Below are 22,804 nucleotides of genomic sequence, written 5' to 3'. Positions count from 1 at the left end.
CAGTGCTAGGGGAAAAAATCTCCGAAACATAATGTCCGATCTGACCACCATGTTTCTGGATAAAACTGTATATATACAGGTAACAATTAGGGAAACTTATGGGAATTCATCAATCCCGCTACGCCAGTTTTCTGGCATAGCGGGATGATATTGTGGCACACATTTGGTGCAAGGACCTTTCTTGTGCCAAACATTCGCCACAAGCCCCATTCTGCACTGCGCTCGCAACACTGGGTGAATGTGGGCTGGGATTCCTTGGCCCGACATGTTGCAAACTGGCGCAGATCTACATTCTGGCGCATGGGAGTGCACCTGATTTATCAAAGGGACCGGAACCTCTTCTCAAATCAGCCATGCCCTGCGCCTGTCGGGGCCTTTATTATGACTGGCGTACAAAACACCAGTCTTAATAAATCTACCTCTCAGTGGAAGTTTCCAGGGTCTGATCACCATATTACACATCCATAATACATATCACACACATAAAACAGTCGTGTACATGCGGCCTTACTACTATGCAGAACACTATAGATCCCACGGCGTTCACTTATATTTCACATACTGTTCTGTGTGTGTCAGTCTTCACTTTAATTCCAGAATTTTTCTCCTTCCAGATGACAACGTGCAGATTTCTAATCCAAAACAAATAAATAATAAAATGAATCTATGAGATAAAGAAACCTCGTCTACAATATATAGATGAGGGGACAGGGTGACTAAATGTATATCTCTTCCCCTAAATTATGACTGTATACAAACCTCAGAGAGTCTGTAGCAGTATCCCAAGGGTTAATGTCAGCACAGGTGATCTCCCAGGTAAGTTCTGGGTCTCAGTGGATATATTTGTATCGTAAACAGACAGAGAAGCGCAGACCCGGAGGAGAGGGGGGGGGGGAGGCTGCCTAGCGACATTCTGATCCCGAGAGGACAAGGGTCAAGCGCCACTGCAAAACAATGGTGAAGCTGCAGGATCAGCTCACCAAACAAGCCCCGCATAGACCAAACACAGGATTAGATACAACAGCTCATCAGACAGTATCACACATTATAGTGTTAGATACAGCAAACTAGCTCACACATGATAGGTTTAGATACAGCGGTTCCTCAGACAGTATGACAGATTAGGCTTAGATACAACTACTTCACAATACTTGCCAACATTTGTTGGCAGAGACCCGGGTACTTTGCAGGTATAGCGCATCCCCTTTATGTGCCCTTTTTGGTGATGTCACTTTTAGTGACTGGACTGGCATAAAGTACCCATCTCACGTATAACATGCCCAGGAGCCGGGCAGATCTGGGGCATTCCACCAAACTTGGCCTGCTCAGTTTTCTGGGATGCCACGAGGTCACCCCTTTTTGCAGTAGCCTTGAGGATGTTTCCGGACAGTTTGCAAGTCTTCCGCTCACTACATAGTATCACACATTATATATACAGCAGGCCCGGAAGTATCGGCAACTATGCACATAATATGCTGAAATTACACTTGGCAACATTTTGGTTGGGTGTTCAGAAGAATTGCAAGTGCAGCGCATAATATTACGACAATTTCCAGAGAGTATCAAATGTAATGATAATTGGATACAGTAGCACAACAGTATCACAGATAACAGGATTAGATACAGCTGACAGTATCACACATAACAGGATTAGATACAACAGACAGTATCACACATAACAGGATTAGATACAGCTGACAGTATCACAGATAACAGGATTAGATACAGCTGACAGTATCACACATAACAGGATTAGATACAACAGACAGTATCACACATAACAGGATTAGATACAGCTGACAGTATCACACATAACAGGATTAGATACAGCTGACAGTATCACACATTATCCCAACCATTCTGAATTTATTAAGACAGTCTGGGTGCTGTCTTGGTCCTCCGGACGCAGATAGGTTGAATATAGTGCTGAAGCCGGGAGCCATCCTCTCCCTGCTTCACCGTTTGGCCCATCTCTGCTCCCATTGCCTTGGGTGCAGTAGGTGCAATGTGGTGACGTCACTGACATTGAACCTGCCACTCCCTGAATCCTCTGGGAACAGAGACAGCAGAGAAAAGCAGGGAACAGGGCAAGGGATTATATCTTTTTGTTTATCTATTATACGGTAGATGCACCAGTTGATGGAAGTTAGACTCTAGTGGCAGTTGGAGGTGGATTTTATACAGTGGGGGCAACTGGAGGGGGAAATTATGTTAGGGCTTCTGCAGGGGGACACTACAATGTGAGGACGACTGGAGGGGGACATTATTATGAGGGCAACTGAAGGGGGACATTATAATGAGGGTAACTGAAGGGGGACATTATAATGAGGGTAACTGAAGGGGGACATTATAATGAGGGTAACTGAAGGGGGACATTATAATGTGAGGGTAACTGAAGGGGGACATTATAATGTGAGGGCAACTGGAAGGGGACATTATAATGTGAGGGTAATAGGAGGGAGACATTATAATGAGGGCATAAGGTGTCAGGGCCACTATAAGGGTGTTATACTGTTTGGGGTCATAAAGAGAAATAGATGGTAATGGGCGTGGCCAAATCAGAAGTGGGTGTGGCTGGAGGAGGGTCTTACTTAACATTCTGTTCCTCTTTCAGTTTATACTGTAGCTCAGCAGGTGACATTATGGGTGAAATAGTTCTTCTTCATCCTCATAATTCATTGCATACAAGAGTAAGGGCAATTGCCAGAAACAAATATGGCGTCGGGCTGTAGTAACGTCATAGTGATGGCGTACATGGACGTATACGGAAGTGCGCCGCACTTTAAGCTTCTGACTTCCGACCTTCTCCAAGATGGCGGCGCCCTTTGTCCGGCTGTAGTCTCCGCTATAGGATGTGATTTCCCCGCGGCTCCGGGATGGCAGGTACCGGGAGGGTCGGTGTGTGTGGTGGCGCTATCTGTCTGTGCCGCGTCCTGCCCTCAGGGGCCTGCCGGTAACGGACGTGACAGTGTGAAGGGCCATGTGTGCGGGGGGGACTCGTCTGAGAGGAGAAGCCCCGCATGTGACGTCATGTCTACCTAACGTGTCTCATCCCCCGACATAACGTCACGTCTGCGCTATATAATGCCCTCTCTCTCACCCTGTGATGTCAGGTCTATCTTCTGCTGTGTCATGTGACTTCAGGGGTATACGAGGTCCTCCTAGTCATGTGACATCATCTGTATGTTCTGCACCAACCCCTGTGTCATGTGACATCAGGTATATATATATATATAATGGCCCCCTCCTCTATACCAGGGTGTGTTACTTGTATTTGATGCCTATCCCCCCCCCCCCCCAATTCTATGTGACTTGTGTTATACATGGTGTACCCTCCCAGTGTGTCATGTGACATCAGGTATATATATAATGCCCCCCTCCTCTATACCAGGGTGTGTTACTTGTATTTGATGCCTATGCCCCCCCCCATTGTATGTGACTTGTGTTATACATGGTGTCCCCTCCCAGTGTGTCATGTGACATCAGGTCTTTTTGATGTCCTCTCCCCCTGGGTCACTCTCCTGTGTGATGTAGAGTGTGGTACATATGATGTCATGTCCTGTTGTTTCCAATGACAAAGTATAAGTGATGCCTCCCCCCTGTGCAATGTAGTGTTAAATGTATACGATGTCACCGCCAACTGTGATGTCAGATGTATATGATGGCCCCTCATACTGTCATGTGACATCAGATGTATATAATGTTCCTTCCCACTGTGTTATGTCACTTCAGGTCTATATGATGCCCCTCTAACTGTGATGTCAGGTGTATATGCAATGTAATATTAAATGTATATGATGTCCCCTCACACTGTGTTGTGTATAATGTATGTATGAGCTTACACTCTATTGTGTGCCCCTCCCCCACATGACTGTCTCTGCTCTGTTCAGCCATGGATTTCCCTCAGCACAGTCAGCTTGTCCTGGAGCAGCTAAACCAGCAGCGGCAGCTCGGCCTCCTGTGTGACTGCACCTTCGTAGTGGATGGAATCGATTTCAAAGCTCACAAGGCGGTGCTAGCGGCGTGCAGCCAGTACTTCCGGATGCTGTTCGTGGAGCAGAAAGACGTGGTTCACCTGGACATCAGCAATGCAGCAGGTAACGTACACATATGTCATCACGACTGTGGGATAGGTAACACGCACATATGTCGTAACGGCTGTGGGATAGGTAACATGCACACATATGTTGTCACGGCTTTGGGACAGGTAACATGCACATATGCCGTCACAGTTGTGGGACAGGTAACACGCGCACATATGTCGTCACAGCTGTGGGGCAGGTAACACGCGCACATATGTCGTCACAGCTGTGGGGCAGGTAACACACGCACATATGTCGTCACAGCTGTGGGGCAGGTAACACACGCACATATGTTGTCACAGCTGTGGGGCAGGTAACACACGCACATATGTCGTCACAGCTGTGGGACAGGTAACACACACATATGTCGTCACAGCTGTGGGACAGGTAACACGCACATATGTCGTCACAGCTGTGGGGCAGGTAACACGCACATATGTCGTCACAGCTGTGGGACAGGTAACACGCACATATGTCGTCACAGCTGTGGGACAGGTAACACGCACATATGTCGTCACAGCTGTGGGACAGGTAACACGCGCACATATGTCGTCACAGCTGTGGGGCAGGTAACATGCACATATGTCGTCACAGCTGTGGGACAGGTAACGCGCACATATGTCGTCACGGCTGTGGGACGGGTAACGCGCACATGTGTCGTCACAGCTGTTGGGCAGGTAACACACACCCGTCGTCATGGCTGTGTGAGAGATGGCACACACGTATGTTGTCATGGCTGTGGCACCGGTAACATCAGACAGGAGGCAGGCACACACACGCCAGTTACACCACTAGAACATACACATATCACAACTCTGCAGCAGGTGACACACACATCACAGTTCATTGCAGCTTGTGCTGCACTTCCATCATGGCCAGTCTACAGGACATGTGGAGTACTCACATTATGGCCGTTGGGCATGTGATACATTGTTTGTGCACAAAAATTTGCAACAGTTTTGAGGCAAGCAGGCAAGGTTTGGTGGCAGGAGCGGAACCAGATTTACTATAATTTAGGCCAGAAACTGGAGTGAGAATACAGATCTACAGCTGGCATAGTTTTGCTTTGCTAGTGCATGGAACGTCAGAAGATGTGCCAAGTGTATTACGAGGCGTGGGCCTCACCATATGTAACATATCTTCTTGCTGCCAGTACCTGACACACACCGCTGAGGATTCATTACAATGTATCAGTGTAAGCAAGAATTATTTGTGCTGATGTTTAGTTTATATGATTGACTGCACTGATGCAGCGTACCAAACCCTCAGCTGTGAGAAGGTTTAGGTCAGAACAGGTGTGAAATTGTAAATGCTGATGCAGAGAATTGGCCAGCGGTGAAGAATTGGAACAAAACATCTATTACAAAGCCTCTGTTACTGGACTTCGTCCCTTTAAGGTCTGGCCGTCGGCCTTGTGCTGCTACCATGTAGGACCCACAGATATCATATTGTAGGGTCAGCCGCTTGTATCAGGTTCTCTTTTCTATCACAGGGCTGGGTCAGGTGCTGGAGTTCATGTACACGGCGCGGCTGAACTTGACTCGGGAGAATGTGGAAGACGTCTTGGCCGTGGCGGGATTTCTGCAGATGCAGGAGATTGTGAACGCTTGCACAGCCTTGAAGTCGCTTAGTATAAGCTCTGCGCAGGGGTCACACAACCTGGGAGCCCTCACATCTGGACCAGGTAGAGGTTGGCAGATAGGGCTGTAGACCCTAAAGCGAGCGGGCTGTCGGTGACCGGCCTGTGGTTAGATGGTTTATGTAGTTCATCAGTCTTATTCTCCTTTTCTGCAGATCTCACCGATTACTCCCCGTCAGGTGTTACTGGGGAAACTGAGCTGGAGACGACGGACACCACGACTGAAGTGTACCCATTGGATGGAGCCACAGATGGAGAGTGTCAAGAGGGTGAGAATAGGCGGCACTCACATTACTGAACTCCTTCCATAGAGTTGCAGATTTTCCATCTCCATTTTTCACTGCAGGGGGAAACATCAGTAAGTTGGGACTCCAAGAGGACAGTGGAGCAGAGCCACAGTCTGAGGAGGAGCCGGCGCTGATGAGCTCAGAGGGAGGTGAGGAGACTGTCAAGTGTCGGTGGTCCTCTGCCCCCCGACAGTACTGGGGCTCATTTATAGACTGTGCCAACTCCAATTCTGAATATCTTTCAGGGATCCCAGTATTCCCAAACCCCATCTATGATAAGAGTCTAGGAAGCTGAGATATGAGCACTCATTCATCTGCCTAATATCCTGTTTTGCTTATAGACCCTCTCTTCTTGTTGGAGAGCTGGGTAATCCTCAAAAACCCCTTTAACTCTTTCCTGATATCCACCCTACTATTATGGAAGATATTGGGTGAAACCCCTTTAACCCTTCCCTGACATCTGCCTAACTATTATGGAGGATGTAGGGCCTTTAAACATGGTGGCCGCGCAGGAGCTGTGACCAATGCATCTTATGCCAAGGTCTGGGGCAGGCAATCCGGTCCTATGACAGCAGGGCACATATTGAAGGCTCCAGGCTTGTCATCTATGGAGTTCTATAATAGGCTGTACTAGGCAGCTTGTAATAGAACTATATGGGTTTTACAATACACTGCAATGTATGAGCATTGCAGGGTATTGTATTAGTGATCAGATCCCCTAATAATAATAAACACCTGAAAGTTCAAGTTCTTTCCTTTCTCTCCATCTGATATAAAAATAAGTTATAAAAAAAAAAAAAAAAAAAAAACACATTAGCTATCCCTGCATCTAAATATGCCGAAACTACAAACTTCTAAAAATGTCCTAGCAGGAAAAAAAATCAAATGAGCCGAACTGACGTTTTTTTTGAATAAAAAGAGACCAAAACACCTGACACTCCTCAAAAAAACAACAAAAAAAAAAACATCTGAGAAGACGCCTTATGCAGCCCCATATATAACAATATCAAAAAGTTATGAGTGTCAGAATATCTTGGCTCAAAGAAATTTTTTTTAGGTGTTACTGTATCAAAAACTATATAATTGTAATTGTAACGACCCGCAGAATACGGGTGACGTGTCATTTTGGCTGCACAGTGAACACTGTAAAAATGAAGCCTGTAAGAAAGTCGTGCAAATGCAATTTTTCTCTAATTCCGCCCCATACTGAATATTTTTTTGGCTTCCCAGTATATTGTATGGAATATGTAATGGTACCATTACAAAGTACCACTTGTCCTGCAAAAATAAAGCCCCTCATACAGCTTTCTGAACGAAAAAATAGAAACTTTTGGAAGGCAGGGAGTGAGAAAACAAAAATTGTAAATTGGCTGTGTTGGGAAGGGGTTAATAATCTATACTTCTTTTCCTGACCACAGATACTGAAGACAAAGCGGTGAAGTTGAGGGATTTGTTGTCTTCGCCTGCCTGGTCCCCAAATGCTCGGGGGAAAAATGAACACGTTTCAGTAGAGAAGTCTGGGCCCATAGATGAGTTGGTGCCTGGTGAGCAGGCCGTGGGTAGCGACACTCTGCAGGAACAAGAAGTTACTCCGCTCCCAGGAGACGCCAGTGAGAGGCTGTGTACCCCAATCGAGGGGCCCGGGCATGAGAATGCAGATGTCAGCAAGGAGGAGAACAAAGGCGACGCTGATGAAAATAAAGTGAAGCCTGCACAAGATCTCCTAGGGCCTCAGAGACAGCTGCGTCCTGTAACTGCAAACTACTCTGATCGTACAGAGTCACGACCGTACAGCTCAACAACTCACGTGTGCGAGGTGAGCGAGTCCAGATACAGACGTAGCAGAGCGGATTGGTCACAGGGATAACTGGTACATTGTAATGATCTATCTACAGTAGAGAGATGTTATTCCTAATGATACACACCAGCTGCTGCAGAATCTCTTTATAAAGATACCGTCAGAGCTTCCTGTAGCCAATAGGAAACAGCTGCAGTGACTAACATGAAACCTCCTTTCTCTTTAAGAGGTGCTGCAGCAGCTGGGGTTTGTGTGATGCTGTAGGGTGTGTATAATGAGTACTCTGTGACATCACTACTTGCTTATTATATTATCTATCGCTCATGTACCTCTCACATGTTCCAGTATTGCAGCAAGGAATTCACCCACACGGGGAACTACACGCGACACATCCGAATCCACACGGGCGAGAAACCGTACCGCTGCCATGAGTGTGACAAGGCATTTTCTGACCCTGCTGCCTGCAAAGCACATGAGAAGACTCACAGGTGAGGGGGTGCGTGGTGTCTTGTGGTTGGGTGCAGGATTGTAGGGCTAACAGTAAGTGTATGGTGGCCAGTGGTCTCACAGTGTTGCGGCCAGAGATTCGGACACTGCCTATTCCACAATATGTCTGTACCGTAACCCTTTTCTTCTCTTCAGTCCATTAAAGCCCCACGGCTGTGACGACTGTGGGAAAAGTTACCGGCTAGTCAGTCTGCTCAATCTACACAAGAAGCGGCACACTGGAGAGCCTAACTACTACTGCAAGGTGTGCGGCAAACTTTTTACCACATCTGGCAACCTCAAGAGACACCAACTGGTCCACAGCGGAGAGAAGCCCTATCAGTGCGAGTACTGTAACCGGCCGTTCTCTGACCCCACCTCCAAGATGCGGCACCTGGAGACTCACGACACCAACAAGGAGCATAAGTGTCCACACTGTGACAAGAAATTCAACCAGGTGGGGGCAGTGTTGTCATGGAGTAGATGATCTCGAGGGGTGGGGAGGGTAGCGGGTACTGAGCTCAAGTGACTCTCTGGCTTTCTTTACAGCTGGGGAATCTGAAGGCTCACCTGAAGATCCACATTGCCGACGGACCTCTAAAATGCAGAGAGTGTGGGAAGCAGTTTACAACCTCAGGTAAGGAAGTGGGTGGGGAAAGGGTGTGCTCTGAGTTTTGGTGAACCCTCAACAGAATTATCTGATCCCATCTTGTTGCTTCTATCCTTTAGGAAACCTGAAAAGACACCTGCGCATCCACAGCGGCGAGAAACCCTACGTCTGCGTCCACTGCAAGAGGAAATTTGCTGACCCTGGGGCGTTGCAGCGGCATGTCCGGACCCACACCGGTAACACCACAGCCATCTTTGTATATGCTGCCCTTATAGATATAGTGAATACTCTGGTGCACGTGAGACACATCCCAGTCATGGGGTTACCAGTGTAGCGGTGTTTCCAACTACACTGCATCCATGGCAGGGGTCGATATCTTTGATTCTTTTCCTTGTCTGTTGTCATAAGGGTCCATTTAGGAAGTGGATTGAGCTCTTCGGCTCCATACTCCTGATATGCGGTGTAAATGCGCCGTGACATGAGCACAGTTTGAGGCCACGTCATCAGATGTATCGCCGTATAATCTTTAGTAATAATACCGCTCCCTCTTGTGACGTTCTGCTATTTCTTGTGCAGGAGAGAAGCCATGTCTGTGTATGATCTGTGGAAAGGCGTTCACACAAGCCAGCTCTCTAATAGCTCATGTCCGCCAGCACACGGGGGAGAAGCCGTATGTATGTGAGCGCTGTGGAAAGAGGTGAGTGTCCGGGAATATATGGTGTGTCTGTCTCTGCTACATCACCTGCTGATCTGACCGGTCTCCTCCTCCTCTGCCTGTTAGGTTTGTTCAGTCCAGTCAGCTCGCCAATCACATCCGTCACCACGATAACATCCGGCCGCACAAGTGTAACGTCTGCAGTAAAGCATTTGTTAATGTGGGAGACCTGACAAAACACGTCATCATTCACACGGGTGAGCACTTTGTCCTCATACTAGTCACGTGATCGCTTGTCCCCAAATATGGTAACATTGCTGTGTCCGATTGTACAGGGGAGAAGCCATACCTGTGCGACAAATGCGGCCGTGGGTTCAACCGCGTGGACAACCTGCGATCTCACGTGAAAACCGTTCACAAGGGCAGGGCGGGCATGAAATTGATGGACAGAGAGGAAGGGGAAGTGGATGAAGAAGAGGTCAACATTGTGACCGTGGCGCCTGAAGAGATGGTGACCCTGGCTACAGAGGACATTGCCAATACCGGGGTTACTGAGCTGACCGGTGAGTGACCTGACTGAAGAGTTCAGTGGTAAAGTTGCAAGAGGAGTAATGGGAGGATGCCCATGGTGGCCATGCTGTGGGAAAGACTATACTGACCTGACACTCTGGATCTTATTCCCGCCTTGTCTGTAAGGCCCCATGCACATGACCAAGTGAGCATCCCATGTGGGGCCAAGTTTGCAGAAATTGAAATATTATCAGAGTCCATTGCATTATGCAGTCGCATCTTTGGGGGCTGCCGATTCATTCTGTTCCGATGATACGGAGTAGGAGAAGACCATGTCATCGGAACAGAGTGGATTGGAAGCCCCTATAGATGTGAATGCGTTGCACTCGTGTCACTCTGAGTATATTCTTCTGCAAACCCGGCCCGCATTGAAGGCAAACTCGGTTGTGTGCATGGGGTCTAAGTGTAATATTGGCTACAGATTGGTCATACAGAATAAGAGGTTTGCGGCCAACAGCTACCTAGACATCCATCCCACTCACTTGTTTAGCATTACATTTATTATAATCCGGAGAGGGAAACCTCACCCATTGACATAACCATGAGTGCTGCAGCAGCGTCTAGGCCCAAGGGGCCCATATAGGGTTGGGTAAACTTTTTTTCATCTTCTTTGAGCTTCCTTTTTCCCCAATGAGTATTTGTGCCGCTGTTGCCCGGATATTCATTTATTTCACAATATACAAAGGATCAGTCTGGAGCACTGAGCGAGGTTCTGTTGTGTCATACTGCTATAATACTGTATGCCTTCCTTCCCCTATGAAGCTCAGCCTGTGTCCTGTGTTGTCACCGGTCTATTAGAGCAGTGAAGCCGCTCTCAATGCTCCAGACTGTTCATGTGCACACTGTGAAATCAATAGCAGCAGATGCACAAAAGCGGTCACATTCAGGAGAGGTTGATAGCTGAGCTTAGGCACCAGGACATGTGAGCCTTAAGTTACACCTCAGCCCTAAATGTAGAACCTTGGAGACTTAAATTTGGTTTCTTTGGATGGGGTGGGTGTGGAGAACGTGTTCCTGAGCTCTGCTCCTTTTCTTTCAGTGGTTCCCATCTCTGCCTCGGTCACAGCTGATGAGACAGAAGCATTAAAAGCCGAGATCACCAAGGCTGTGAAGCAGGTGCAGGAAGCAGGTAAGTACCCCCGGCCGGGGACCTACGCATACTATGGCCACCCTTCCTTCTGCTGTCCTCACGGTGCAGACATGTCCACTGTGTAGCCGGTGTCCGGCTCAGTTTTGTTTTGACCTAATTTGGCTCTGGTTTAGGCCGGCCATACACATTAGATTTTAGACTGCAAAGAACTGTGGTCTCACACGGCCCATTGTCCCAAACACATGAACAACCACAAACCTTAACCACAAACTTGGAAAATTAACAGATGAAAGTCGTTCAATGCTAATGAAGGGCTGAAAACTGGACATGACAGACACTTTGTGGGTGTGTAAAGCGGCGTTCACACTACTGTAAAGCCCCGGTCCCACGGAGTAACACGGCGCTCATTCTGACACGTAAACTCGTGTCAGAGTGAGCGCTTTAAAACAGAATCACATTGACTTCAATGGCTTCCGTTTAACTCGCATAACACATTGAAATCAATGGGTTAAAAACCCTCCCATTGATTTCAATGTGTAGCGCGCGTAAGACGAAACCCATTGAAGTGAATAGGATTCTGTTTTGAAGCGCACTCACTCCGACACGTGTTTACGTGTCAGAATGAGTGCCGCGTTACTCCGTGGGAACGGGGCCTTAGCCGTGTCCATTGCCAGAATCTCTTACAAAATAACAAGGATCCATTGTAAATCCATTAAAAATGCCATTGACTTCTATTTTTTTTTTTATTTTTATTTTTTTAACATTAAAGGGGTTGGCCACTTTCAGACCAATATTGACAAACAAATGTCCAATAGAAAGATATACAATTTTCCAATATACTTTCTGTATCAGTTCCTCGCGGTTTTCTAGATTTCGGCTTGCTGTCATTCATTCTGTTACTTCTAGAGGATAAAACTCTGACCAATAGATTGGAGAATTGTATCTTTTTATTGGACATTTGTTTGTCAATATTGGTCTGAAAGTGGCCACCCCTTTAATGTCTAGGATTAGCAGACAGTGACGGATGGTCATCTGTTATACTGTCTGGGTTTTTATTTTTTTTCTGCACATGCTCAGAAAGCAGATAAAAAAAAAAATAAAAAAAATGGACATTATAAAAATCGAGAATAATTTATTGATGTCAGTGTCTGTTTATTAACTGGACACATTAGCATCAGTTAGTTATGATAGGCATCCCTATCAGAATGGACATCCAATGGTAGTGTGAATGTCCCCTTAGTATTACAAGCACATGCCCACAAACAGAAATCTCCCACAAATCTGTCAGTCTAGCCCATACACGACAGATCACAGCAGATGGTCCACAGAAAAAAAATCCAACTGAACAGATTTTGGTTCTGACCAACTTTAGTCGATGGTTGTCTGTATGGAATGGACTGACGTAGGGTCGTGTACAAACCAGCAGGTGGTCTGAAATCTGCCACTTCAGCAGTCTAGGGTATAATGTATATGGCCGGCTTCAGTGGCTGCACTATAGATATCCTATAGGTATAAAACATATTAGATGTCAAATCCTGTGCTGATCCCTTTCTATTCTGTGTTCTACACCAGTCTAGGTGTACAGACTAATAATGCAGGGAAGCTGAGGTCTTGGGGCTCCATAGTTTTATCTCTGCCAATATAAAACCTAGAACAGTGCTTTCATCTGTCGTATGACACTGATATTTCCAGAGTCCACAGCCATTCCCAGGCTATGTGATAACTGGTGAGACCTTTGGAAGTACCGTATTTTTCGGACTATAAGACGCACCTAGGTTTTACAGGAGGAAAATAGAGGAAAAAAAATTTTGAAGCACAAAACGGTACAATATTTAATATATAGGAGTTGTAGTTTTGCAACAGCTGCAAGGCCACATTGACAGGTTACCCTGCAGCTGTATGGGGATGTATAGAGCATTTTTTTTGCGGGGACAGATGTAATTTTTAGTTATACCATTTTGGGGAATGTCTATTGCTTAGATCACCTGATTTAGAACTTTTCTTTATTTTATTTTTTATTTTTTTTAAAGCTTTTTTTTTTTTTTTTTTTTTAACTATTTATTAGTCCCACCTAGGGGACTTGAACCTGCAATCATTAGATTGCAAGTCCCATAGACGGCAATACAAGTGTATTGCCGTCTATGGGAGATTCTATACATTACTATTGCGGATGGTCATGGACCAGCTGCAATAGTAATATAGCAGTGACAGGCCTGGGGGGGAGGTGTAGGTGGGGGGAGAATCAAGAGTCGAACTGCCATGTTTTTTGGGGGGCTTTTTTTTTTTTTTTTTTGCTGATTTGCCTCCTATAAAAAAAAAAAAAAAAAAAAAAAAAAAAAAGTCAGACTATGGTGTGTTTTTTTTTTTGGAAATTTTTATTTTTTGCAAAGTTTTGGATTTTTGTTAAGCAGTTAAAAATGTGGAAACTATAAATTTGGTGTCCTTGGAATCGTAGTAAAGCATAGAATACAGGTGACGTCATTCATTTTGGTAAAAATATGCAAATTTCTCTTCCATATTTTGCCTATTTTTTTCCCATAATCCCCCAATGCAGCAACAAAAGGCTTTTGTAAGTCTCCATACGCGTGAGAAGGTGATCGCTCCTTAAGGAGAGATATTATCCCCAGGACTAGAGATGAGCCTACACTGTTCGGAACAGCCGTTCCGAACAGCACGCTCCCATAGAAATGAATGGAAGTGGCCGGCACGCGGGGGCTTAAGCGGCCGGCCGCCGGCAAAGTCTGCGTGCCAGGTGCTTCCATTCATTTCTATGGGAGCATGCTGTTCGGATCGGCTGATCTGATCAGTGTTCGCTCATCTCTACCCAGGACCTATTCATTATGGTGAACGCCATTATGGTAAACGCCATAAAAATGAAACCCGTAAGAAAGTCGCACAAATGCACTTTTTCTCCAATTCCATTCTGAATGGTTTTTTTTTTTTTTTCTAGTTTCCCGGTATATTGTATAAAATAATAAACTACCATTATGAAGAACAATTTTTCCTGTAAGGATTAAGCCTCAATATGGACCTGAGAACACAAAAAAAAAAAAAAAAAAAAAAAAAAAAGTTATGGGGTTTGGAAGACGGGGGAGTCAAAGACTAAAAATGACACCGGTGGGAAGGGGTTAAGGGATATTAAATGGTGCCATTACAAAGTACCATTTGTCCTGCAAAAAGTAAGCAGTCTGTGAATGGAAAAAAATATGCAAAAAAAAAATGGAGTTAAAGGTTACAGTGCTGTCATATTCTATATGTTTAGATGTCTGAGATACTTGGTGTCCTAATACTACCGTCCCTCCTACAGACCCGAACACGCAGATCCTGTACGCCTGTGATTCCTGTGGAGACAAGTTTCTTGACGCGAACAGCCTGGCGGAGCACGTCCGGATGCACACGGCTCAGGCGCTAGTTATGTTTCAATCAGACACTGACATTTATCAGCAGTATAATGCTCACCCCACGTGGCACGCCGAGCAGGTGGTCCAGTCTAGTGAGCTCCTATTTCGGCAGCGAGATGGGACAGATGTCCAGCAGCAGCCTATGGACTGACCTCAGCCGCGGAGCTCACACTCCATTTCACAGGATTTGGACATTTAAGCTGTTCTGTGTGATAAGTTATGGCCTGTACCAGCGCCCGTCGTATGCATTCAATAAACATTATTTTTTAATGTGTGTGTGAAAGAGAGAGAAGAGCGGCCACAATGTATTCAGGAGGACCGCGGTGAAGATGCTGAGGGTTCACTTCTTAGGGGTCCGGCCTCATTCACATAATGTGGCTATGAGCCTTGTATAAAGGCAACATCTGGAGCAATTCACTCCGTCTGAAGGTTCTCCTCTAGATAACAGTTCTCAAGTATCTTCTTTCCTAACTGTCTTGTTCCTCTGTTACTCCGCCTAGAAATCTAAATTGGCAACAGGTTGTCACCGTTTTTGTCCTAGAGGTGTTTTGACAATATCTGGATAAGACAATTTATTCATAAATTTCTAGGAAGAGGAACAGCACGACAAAGAGTTCTTCAATTCTTATATAATGGGGATACATGTATTTACTTAGACCTGCCAGGAGAGGTGAAAGGTTCCACAGATTACACGTGCAAAGTCTGAATACGTACCGAGCAGGCAGGGTCATATCTGCACAGTCTGCGTGTCTCGGCCACTTTTACATTGTCCTTATTTTACTTCATTTGTTTTGACTTACAAATACCGATGTGAAGTTGACTGTTAGTATAGTCAGGCTAAGGCCTCCCATAGATCCTGAATGACAGCCATGTTTGCTTATCAGACTGCAGGATTGTCCGTCTTGTAGACATCTTACGGACCACATGTGTTTCCTATGATCCATTTTGGTGGTCACTGCTAAGGTGGATCTTCCCATAGCACATCACAGTGGGGGGAGGGCTGCTGCACGTCATTGCCTGACAGTATACAAGAGGGGCTTAGAATAGCTGATCTAGATAAATCTCAGTTATGATGGCAGTTCTAGAGGACGGGGAGAGATTACAGGATCCATCTTTCTCGTGGTGATCTGGTTGTGACAGAATAATGTGCGATGTTCCTGCACAGTCTTGTTTTCCGTACTGTCAGACTGTCAGGGTTTAGCTGTAAAATGACATTTACAGGTTCACGTTCTCCATGTCTCCCGGTTCAGATTCACACTCCCTCCGCTGTGCTGAGGACAGGATTGAGAACATGACATGTAAGGGTTCAGATCGCTCCTAGGTATACAGCCCAATTTAGTACAAATACAGGATTTTTAAGTTTATATACAATGGCAGATTCCCCCCCCCCCATTCCTTCCTAGAAAGAGCTAATAGTTAATTAGGTGTGTATTTCCAAAAATGGTGCCATTAACCCCTTTCCCAACATCTGACCAGTCTATTACAGCAGCTGCAAGTTTGTTTTCTTCTATACAGCAGAGACCTGGGGGCAGTACAGACACAAGTATGGACCAAGAGTGGCGATCCATTGCCATGAGAGTCAGCAGTCTACTTGTATTACAGGCTGCCCAGGCTTAATAGGAGTAGTACAGGAGCATTGCACTATATTGGATTAGTGGTCAGACCACCTGGGGTTAAAAAACAAAATGAACACACAAAATAAAAAATATTTAAAAAGTTCTATTGGGAGGCTGATTTAGAGGTGGGTACCTGACCAAAAAGCTCCATGTGAACACAGTCTTAGAATAAACACCATAGTGGGAAAATTAAAAAAAAAAGATTCAGAGCCAAACTGTCTGAATAAAAAGTGATCAAACAATCCCCAAAAGTATAAATATAAAGTAGATCTGACCACGCAAGAAAAAAAGAAACACCTTAAACAGCCCCATATACAGAAATATGGGGGGGGGGGGAAGTGCAGATGTCATTAAATGGTAACGCTAAGGGGGTGTTCACACTACCGTTGGTGTCCGCGGCTATTGTCCGTACAAGATTTTTAGCAACGGACACTCGCCGGGTCGTTTGCAATTTCTATTCAATTAAATGGGATTTTATCTTGTAACACACAAAAAAAAAGTAATTCAGCATCCAGATGAAAAATGAGTTAATAAAACAGCTTTTAATAGAAAAAATATCTAAAATCCATTTATCACACAAGAAACCAGGAAAAAAAAAAAATCAACAAAAAACGCACTTATGACATGAAAAGACACAGGACAAAGTGTCTGTCTACAACCATGTCCATTTTTTCAAGCGGACAAAAAAAATTCTACATGCAGGACTTTTCTGTCTGTTTGAAAAAACGGACAGCAAGCGGCCGTTATTTTTTCAAGATTGATGTCTATGAGCATCGGACATATGACGGACAGTAACTGGTAGCCATCTGTTATTTTGTGTCCGTTTATTTTCTGCACATGCTCAGAAAGCAAAAAAAAAAAAAAAAAAAGAAGATACTAATGTGTCCATTTTTTTTTTTTTAACTGATCCATTTAAAAAAAGACACATTAGCATCAGTTAGTGTCTGTTATGATGTGTCTGTTTTTTTCTTTTAAACAGACACCTTCGTAACGGAATCCAATGGTAGTGTGAACCCTGCCTAAGAAAGGTTTGTTTTGCTAAGTATTGAATTTTTGTTTAAGGTGTAAAAATGAAACAAAAAAAACTGTAAAAGCTAAACACCCGACATAGCAAGCCGCAGCCAAAAAACTGCAGGGGTGTGTGGGGGGGTTGTCATACATTTCTGCCAGTGTTTTTCAGTTTTCCCCTTTGGACTTTATGCTTCTATTAAACCTATATGGAAAACGCTAACATTTCCACTGCGGCCAAAATATTATGTTTTTGCAACGTGTGGCCCTGGCCTAAATTTGGTATTGCTCTAATCGTGCCAATCCGCAGAATACAGGTGGTCATTTTGGCTGCACGGTAAAAGTTGTTAAAACAAAGCCCATAAGACAGTTAAGCAAATTTGCAGTTTTTCTCTGATTCCACTACATTCTGAATTTTTTTTCCTCAGCTTCTCACGTTGCGGAAATGTAGCTTTTTTTTTTTTTTTTTAACCATATAACACTCCATACAATATACTGGGAGGTTAAGACCCCACGTTGCGCAATTACAGCATTTTTTTCTTGCAGGTTTTGCTGCTTTTTTTTTTTTTTTTTTTGGGAGCCAAAACTTTGACTTTCTGCTCAATCCACTCCTGGCTTTTGGCTAAAAAAAAATAAAAAAAAAAAATGCTACATTTCCGCAACGTGTGAAGCGGAGAGAAAAAATTTAGAATGTAGTGGAATTAGAGAAAAACTAATATATGGTGCCATTACAAAATACAATTTGTCCCACAAAAGTGAAGTCCTCCTAATCCTCTATGGCTGTGGTGCATAGGGGTTGAGAACTGCACTTTGACTGTCAAAAAAAAAAAAAAAAAAAAGCCCCCATACACTTATATTCATGTGAAATTAAAGCTCTTGCGTTGTGATGATGGCGAAGTGTAAGGAATGGTTTGGTTATTAAGGCCAACAACAGGCCGGTCACATTCCACTTTTAAAGCCAAAAAAATTGCCACAAGGTTCTGTTCACATTACATTTGCACTTTCCTTCAGATGTATATATTGGAAGGTTCCAACTCATGACAATGGGTCGTCAATTGGTTGCCTATAGACCCCAGTCCTAGAGGGGTAGAGGGGAAACCGTACTCCTCACTATACATGTTTTACCTGTGATGACCGACTGTAGGTTTCCAATATTGTAAGAACTATACAACGTTCACCAACCCAATGTAGACCAATAGGACACACTTGGCACCTGTCAGGGTCCTATGGTTATGTGTAACATATATGCTAAAAGCATTAGTTGAGCTCCTGTAATACGATGAAGCACTGCATTCTGGGTAAGTTTACCACAGACTCTTCACCTTCATATGATTTCAAGATGCCACTAACTAGATTATAGATAGCTCAGTGCGGAGACTGAACAAGCAGGGAGGAATGAGAAATTTCGATAATACAGGTTTACACTTTCATCCGTTTCCCTTCCTATCTTACAGGCTGGCCAAACACATTAGATAGCTGAGGGCCAGAATCCAACATGTTTGATATAGGGAGAGGGGAATAAAGCTGGGCTCACATCTACATCAGAAAATTGCTGAATTAAGAAGTCATACAAGCCCATGGGGCCCTGTATTATATGAGAACATAACATAGGACCCCACTATAGTCAAAGAGGTCCCGACGGGTCACTTTATGTCCATCATAGAAGAGATACGTCTGGTTTTCCCTTCTGGTCCTCCAACAAATCAGAAGAATGGAAAGAGATATTGCAGGTATGAACCTAGCGCAGCTGCTGACATTTCACCATCCAGAGAACTAGGCAAGCAAAAACTCTGCAGCCCAAATCTTCTGTCGTCAGGTGAGAGTCAGGACACCAAAATCTGTGAATTTTACCAACACTCATCCAACCTGACACTTGGCCCTTAAAGAGGACCTTTCATCAGATCGGGCACAGGCAGTTTTATATACTGCTGGAAAGCTGACAGTGCGCTGAATTCTGTGCCCCGGGTAAAGCGCTATCGGTACCGTAGCGCTTTAGTGTCAGAAGGGCGTTTCTGACAGTTAGCCAGGGACGCCCTTCTGCCCAGCAGTGCCTATCGCGCTGTACAGTGTGAGCGGGGAGGAACGCCCCCTCCCTCTGCTAACACAGCTCGTCCATAGATGAGTATTATCAGGAGAGGGAGGGGGGAGTTACTCTCCGTTCCACAGTACAGCGTGATTGGCGCTGCTGGGCAGAAGGGCGTCCCTGGCTAATGGTAAGGAACGCCCTTCTGACTGTAAAGCCCTACGGTACCGGGACCGATAGCGCTTTACACCGGGCACAGATCGGGAAAGCCGACAGTGCCCTGAATTCAGTCAGCTTTCCAGCAGTATATAACACTGCATGTGCCCGATCTGATGAAAGGTCCTCTTTAAATAACGGATACGTCACAAAAGAAAAACGACCATTAAACAGATGGATTTGTCTGTTTTCCACCACCAAAAAAACCCCAAAATAAAAAAAAAAAAGACACTGTTGTGTGAATATAGGCCAACACAGCTGTGTGTATGAGGTCTAAGGGCTAGTTCACACGGGGGCAACGAGGCGGATTTTGAGAGCGGATTTCACCTCAAAATCCGCCTCCATACAATGGTGGTCTATGGAGACCACTAGCGTCTTTTTTCAGCCTCGCGGCATGTCGCAGTAACCTCCGGAGTCGGCCCGTTCATTTAAGCAGATTCCGGAGGGGGAGGCCTCGAAGGTTGTGGCGGGTGGGTTTTGACTCAAGAGTGACGTGGCTCCCCACGTCAATCTCGGTGCCAAAATCCGCCCTACCGCCCCCTTTGTGAACGAACCCTAAGTATAAATTTGTACACCACAGGAAAAATACCAAACATCATGTAGATGTTTCCACTGCTTATCTGCTGTATACAAAGAAAACATCATCCACTTGCGCTACAAATATGCTGTGTGTGAATTTTCCCTAAAGCATTCAAGTCAGCACCCACATTATACTCTGACAGCTGAGAAATCGGAACTTTTTTTTTTTTTTTTAATAAAGTTTGTAATCCAATGGACACACAAAAAAAAAAAAAAAAAATCCAGGATGGGAGAGGGGAAGAAAATCCATAAATTAAGAGGTGTCCGGGGGGGAAAGGAAGGGGGAGGGGGGAGGGAAAATAAAAATAAAAAAAAATGAAGAAATAGAAGGGAAACATTGGGGTGGTTAAAAAGTCTTTTGTCCAAGTGTATAACACTTCCTCACAGATTGCGATGAGCGGAGAAATGTCTTAATGAAAAGCACTTACAAATGAGGGACAATACGTCTGAGTATGAAAATAAGATTCTTTCTGAAAACACATTTTTGGCACAGATTAAAAAAAATGTTATGTCGTGGGGTCTGATTTTTCTAAAGTCAGTATTATATATATTTATATATATAATATATATTATATATACTTATATACACACACACCCATGGAGAGTCCTAGAATATCCAAGGAAAGGAAAATAGATCTCCCTTTTGTATGTTTTCCCCATGTAAACTGTACATCCCAAATGAAAAGGAGTGAGAAGTCCTCTGAGCAGATCAGACCGGCTGCAAAAGATGGCGGCGGCGACCGGCTGCCGCGGTTTCCCCGTCTCCTCTTTAGAGAACGTCCCTTGCACTTTTCCACGGTCAATAGTCCAATATTCACAAGTTTCTGCTCATCAGTCCAATGTATCCAGGCTTCTCTAGATCACAGCATGTCGCTCAAAATATGACACACGCAAAAGGGGCGGGACGGGCAGGGAATGCTGTACAAAGGTCCATGTCACTAATTTAGTGCAAAGGCAGGTTCAGCTTTTTTTTTTTTCTTTTCTTTTCCTTAAATTAAAATATAAAAAAAAAAAAGCACACAAATAGTAACCACCATCTTGGAATACTCCACGTTTTCTGGGCGTGGAATCCGACACCATCTTCCATAATGTTGCATCAAGCCACCTGTGTGCGTCAGCTTGTCCATAAGCAATATGTAAACATCCTGGGAAGCAGCAACGCCGGCTCCGTCCAGCGGGACATGTATCCTCTGCAGCAGAGCGGGACAGAGCACTCGCTCAGCAACTGGTTTCCTAACGGTTTAGTGCGCAGTTTGTGATGGCGGCGAGTGGTCTCATGCCGATGCAATGACGATCATTAGATGAGGAGAGATGTTGGAGATGCTGGCTAGTAAGTCCGGTGCGAGGCGGGACAAGTGACTCTCGGAAAATTCACAGGGTGGGAAGATCTGCAGTACATAGGCCGGCTGAAAGACAAGAGATATTTATGAGAGATACTGAATGAGTGACCGGTGTCCTCATTGCTAATGGTTGTCTTTGGGGCTCGATCTGCGCTGATGCCACTGTACCTGGTTGGACCCTGGGTTGGGCACATTGATGATGCCAGCGGCTTGCTTTGCTTGTAAGTAAGTGATGAATGCAGCTTTCAGTGATTCGGTCTGGTTTACCACATCTTCTTGGTCACGACCACAAGGAAGAGCAAGTAACAAGCAGTAGTCACTCTCCACCTGTGAACAAAGGAGACATATTAATGGGGGAAAATCTAAATTACAAGAAAGAAAAGTGTTGGCTCTGTGACTGACCAAAACAACAGAGAGGCTCCATTTTGTAACGGCTATTTTAGCAGTCTACCTGATGGACTACTTGACTATAATAGGGTCTGTTGCATTAAAAATTATGGCAGATGAGTCATGCGTGCAGGACTATTTCTTCTGCATATTTTAGGTGGGTACTGCGGCACAAATGTAAACACAGCCTGAACAGACTACAGTACCGTGTGCTCACCATGATATCAAACCAAAACCTCCAAACCCCCATTTTGCCAAACCAAAACCCCCAACATGCCCTGAACAAGGTTCAAATAAAAGGGGCCATTGAGAACGACAAAGAGCGGTACATCGAGGAATGGAGAAGTGCAATAAATAACTCCAAGAAACTCACCGTGTACCTGTCACTGCAAAGGGACTATACCATGGCCACCTACCTGGAGAGAATACCCCACCCCAAACACAGACAGACCCTGAGCCGGTACAGACTGAGCGCCCACAGCCTGGAGATGGAGACAGGACGACACAGGCAGACGTAAAAGCCACGGGAGAACAGACTGTGCCAGCACTGTGACCAGGGGGCCCTAGAAGACGAGACCCACTTCCTGCTACACTGCACCAAACACTCAGCTGTGAGGGCCGTCTACTACCAAAGACTCTCTGCCCACATCACAGACTTCACATCTGCAGACGAGAAGAGGAAACTCTACATCCTACTGGGAGAAGAAGAGGCCACTGTGGAGATCGCTGCCCAATACGTGTCCAGTTGTCACCAAATGAGGGGAAGATGAAACCCCTAATCACCCCCCCCCCCACACACACACACACACACACTTTATTTACTTTGACAATGCCAAACATCTATTTGGACGTGCCAATAAAGCTTCTTTGATTGATTGGATTCTTGCAGAATAACCAGCAGAAGACTTGTGAGCAGGCACTGGGTTCGCTGCACTCTTGCACATATCTAAATCCTCCTCTTTTCACCACCTCCCCATCACAGCCTTACGGTGTGATCACCACCATCTTTTACTTCAC

At 45.1% G+C, this 22,804-nt stretch overlaps 2 protein-coding genes across 6 annotated transcripts in view; one reads left to right on the top strand and one right to left on the bottom strand.

Annotated features, from left to right (window-relative positions):
- Positions 1-2,801: 2,801 nt before the first annotated feature.
- Positions 2,802-14,968, top strand: ZBTB17 (zinc finger and BTB domain containing 17). The gene is made up of 15 exons (XM_075277809.1): positions 2,802-2,883; positions 3,891-4,097; positions 5,575-5,766; positions 5,877-5,990; positions 6,068-6,157; positions 7,427-7,824; positions 8,152-8,294; positions 8,449-8,749; positions 8,842-8,929; positions 9,022-9,138; positions 9,479-9,599; positions 9,684-9,814; positions 9,893-10,120; positions 11,167-11,256; positions 14,525-14,968. The coding sequence occupies exons 1-15, from the start codon at positions 2,877-2,879 to the stop codon at positions 14,767-14,769; spliced, it is 2,472 nt and encodes an 823-aa protein (XP_075133910.1). The 5' UTR covers positions 2,802-2,876; the 3' UTR covers positions 14,770-14,968.
- A 5,860-nt stretch (positions 14,969-20,828) lies between these two features.
- SPEN (spen family transcriptional repressor) overlaps positions 20,829-22,804 on the bottom strand; it is a 54,369-nt gene continuing 52,393 nt past the window's right edge. For all 5 annotated transcript variants that reach the window (XM_075277821.1, XM_075277824.1, XM_075277822.1 and 2 more), the window contains 2 exons: positions 21,569-21,727; positions 20,829-21,466 (listed from right to left, as the gene is read on the bottom strand). In XM_075277821.1, coding sequence (XP_075133922.1) covers positions 21,335-21,466; positions 21,569-21,727 — 291 coding nt within the window. In that variant the 3' untranslated portion in view covers positions 20,829-21,334. The remainder of the gene's footprint in view (positions 21,467-21,568; positions 21,728-22,804) is intronic.

The sequence above is a fragment of the Leptodactylus fuscus genome, chromosome 6 (genome assembly GCF_031893055.1).
Source record: "Leptodactylus fuscus isolate aLepFus1 chromosome 6, aLepFus1.hap2, whole genome shotgun sequence".
In the NCBI taxonomy this organism is placed as follows: domain Eukaryota; kingdom Metazoa; phylum Chordata; class Amphibia; order Anura; family Leptodactylidae; genus Leptodactylus; species Leptodactylus fuscus.
This window is presented reverse-complemented; position numbering and strand designations above follow the sequence as displayed.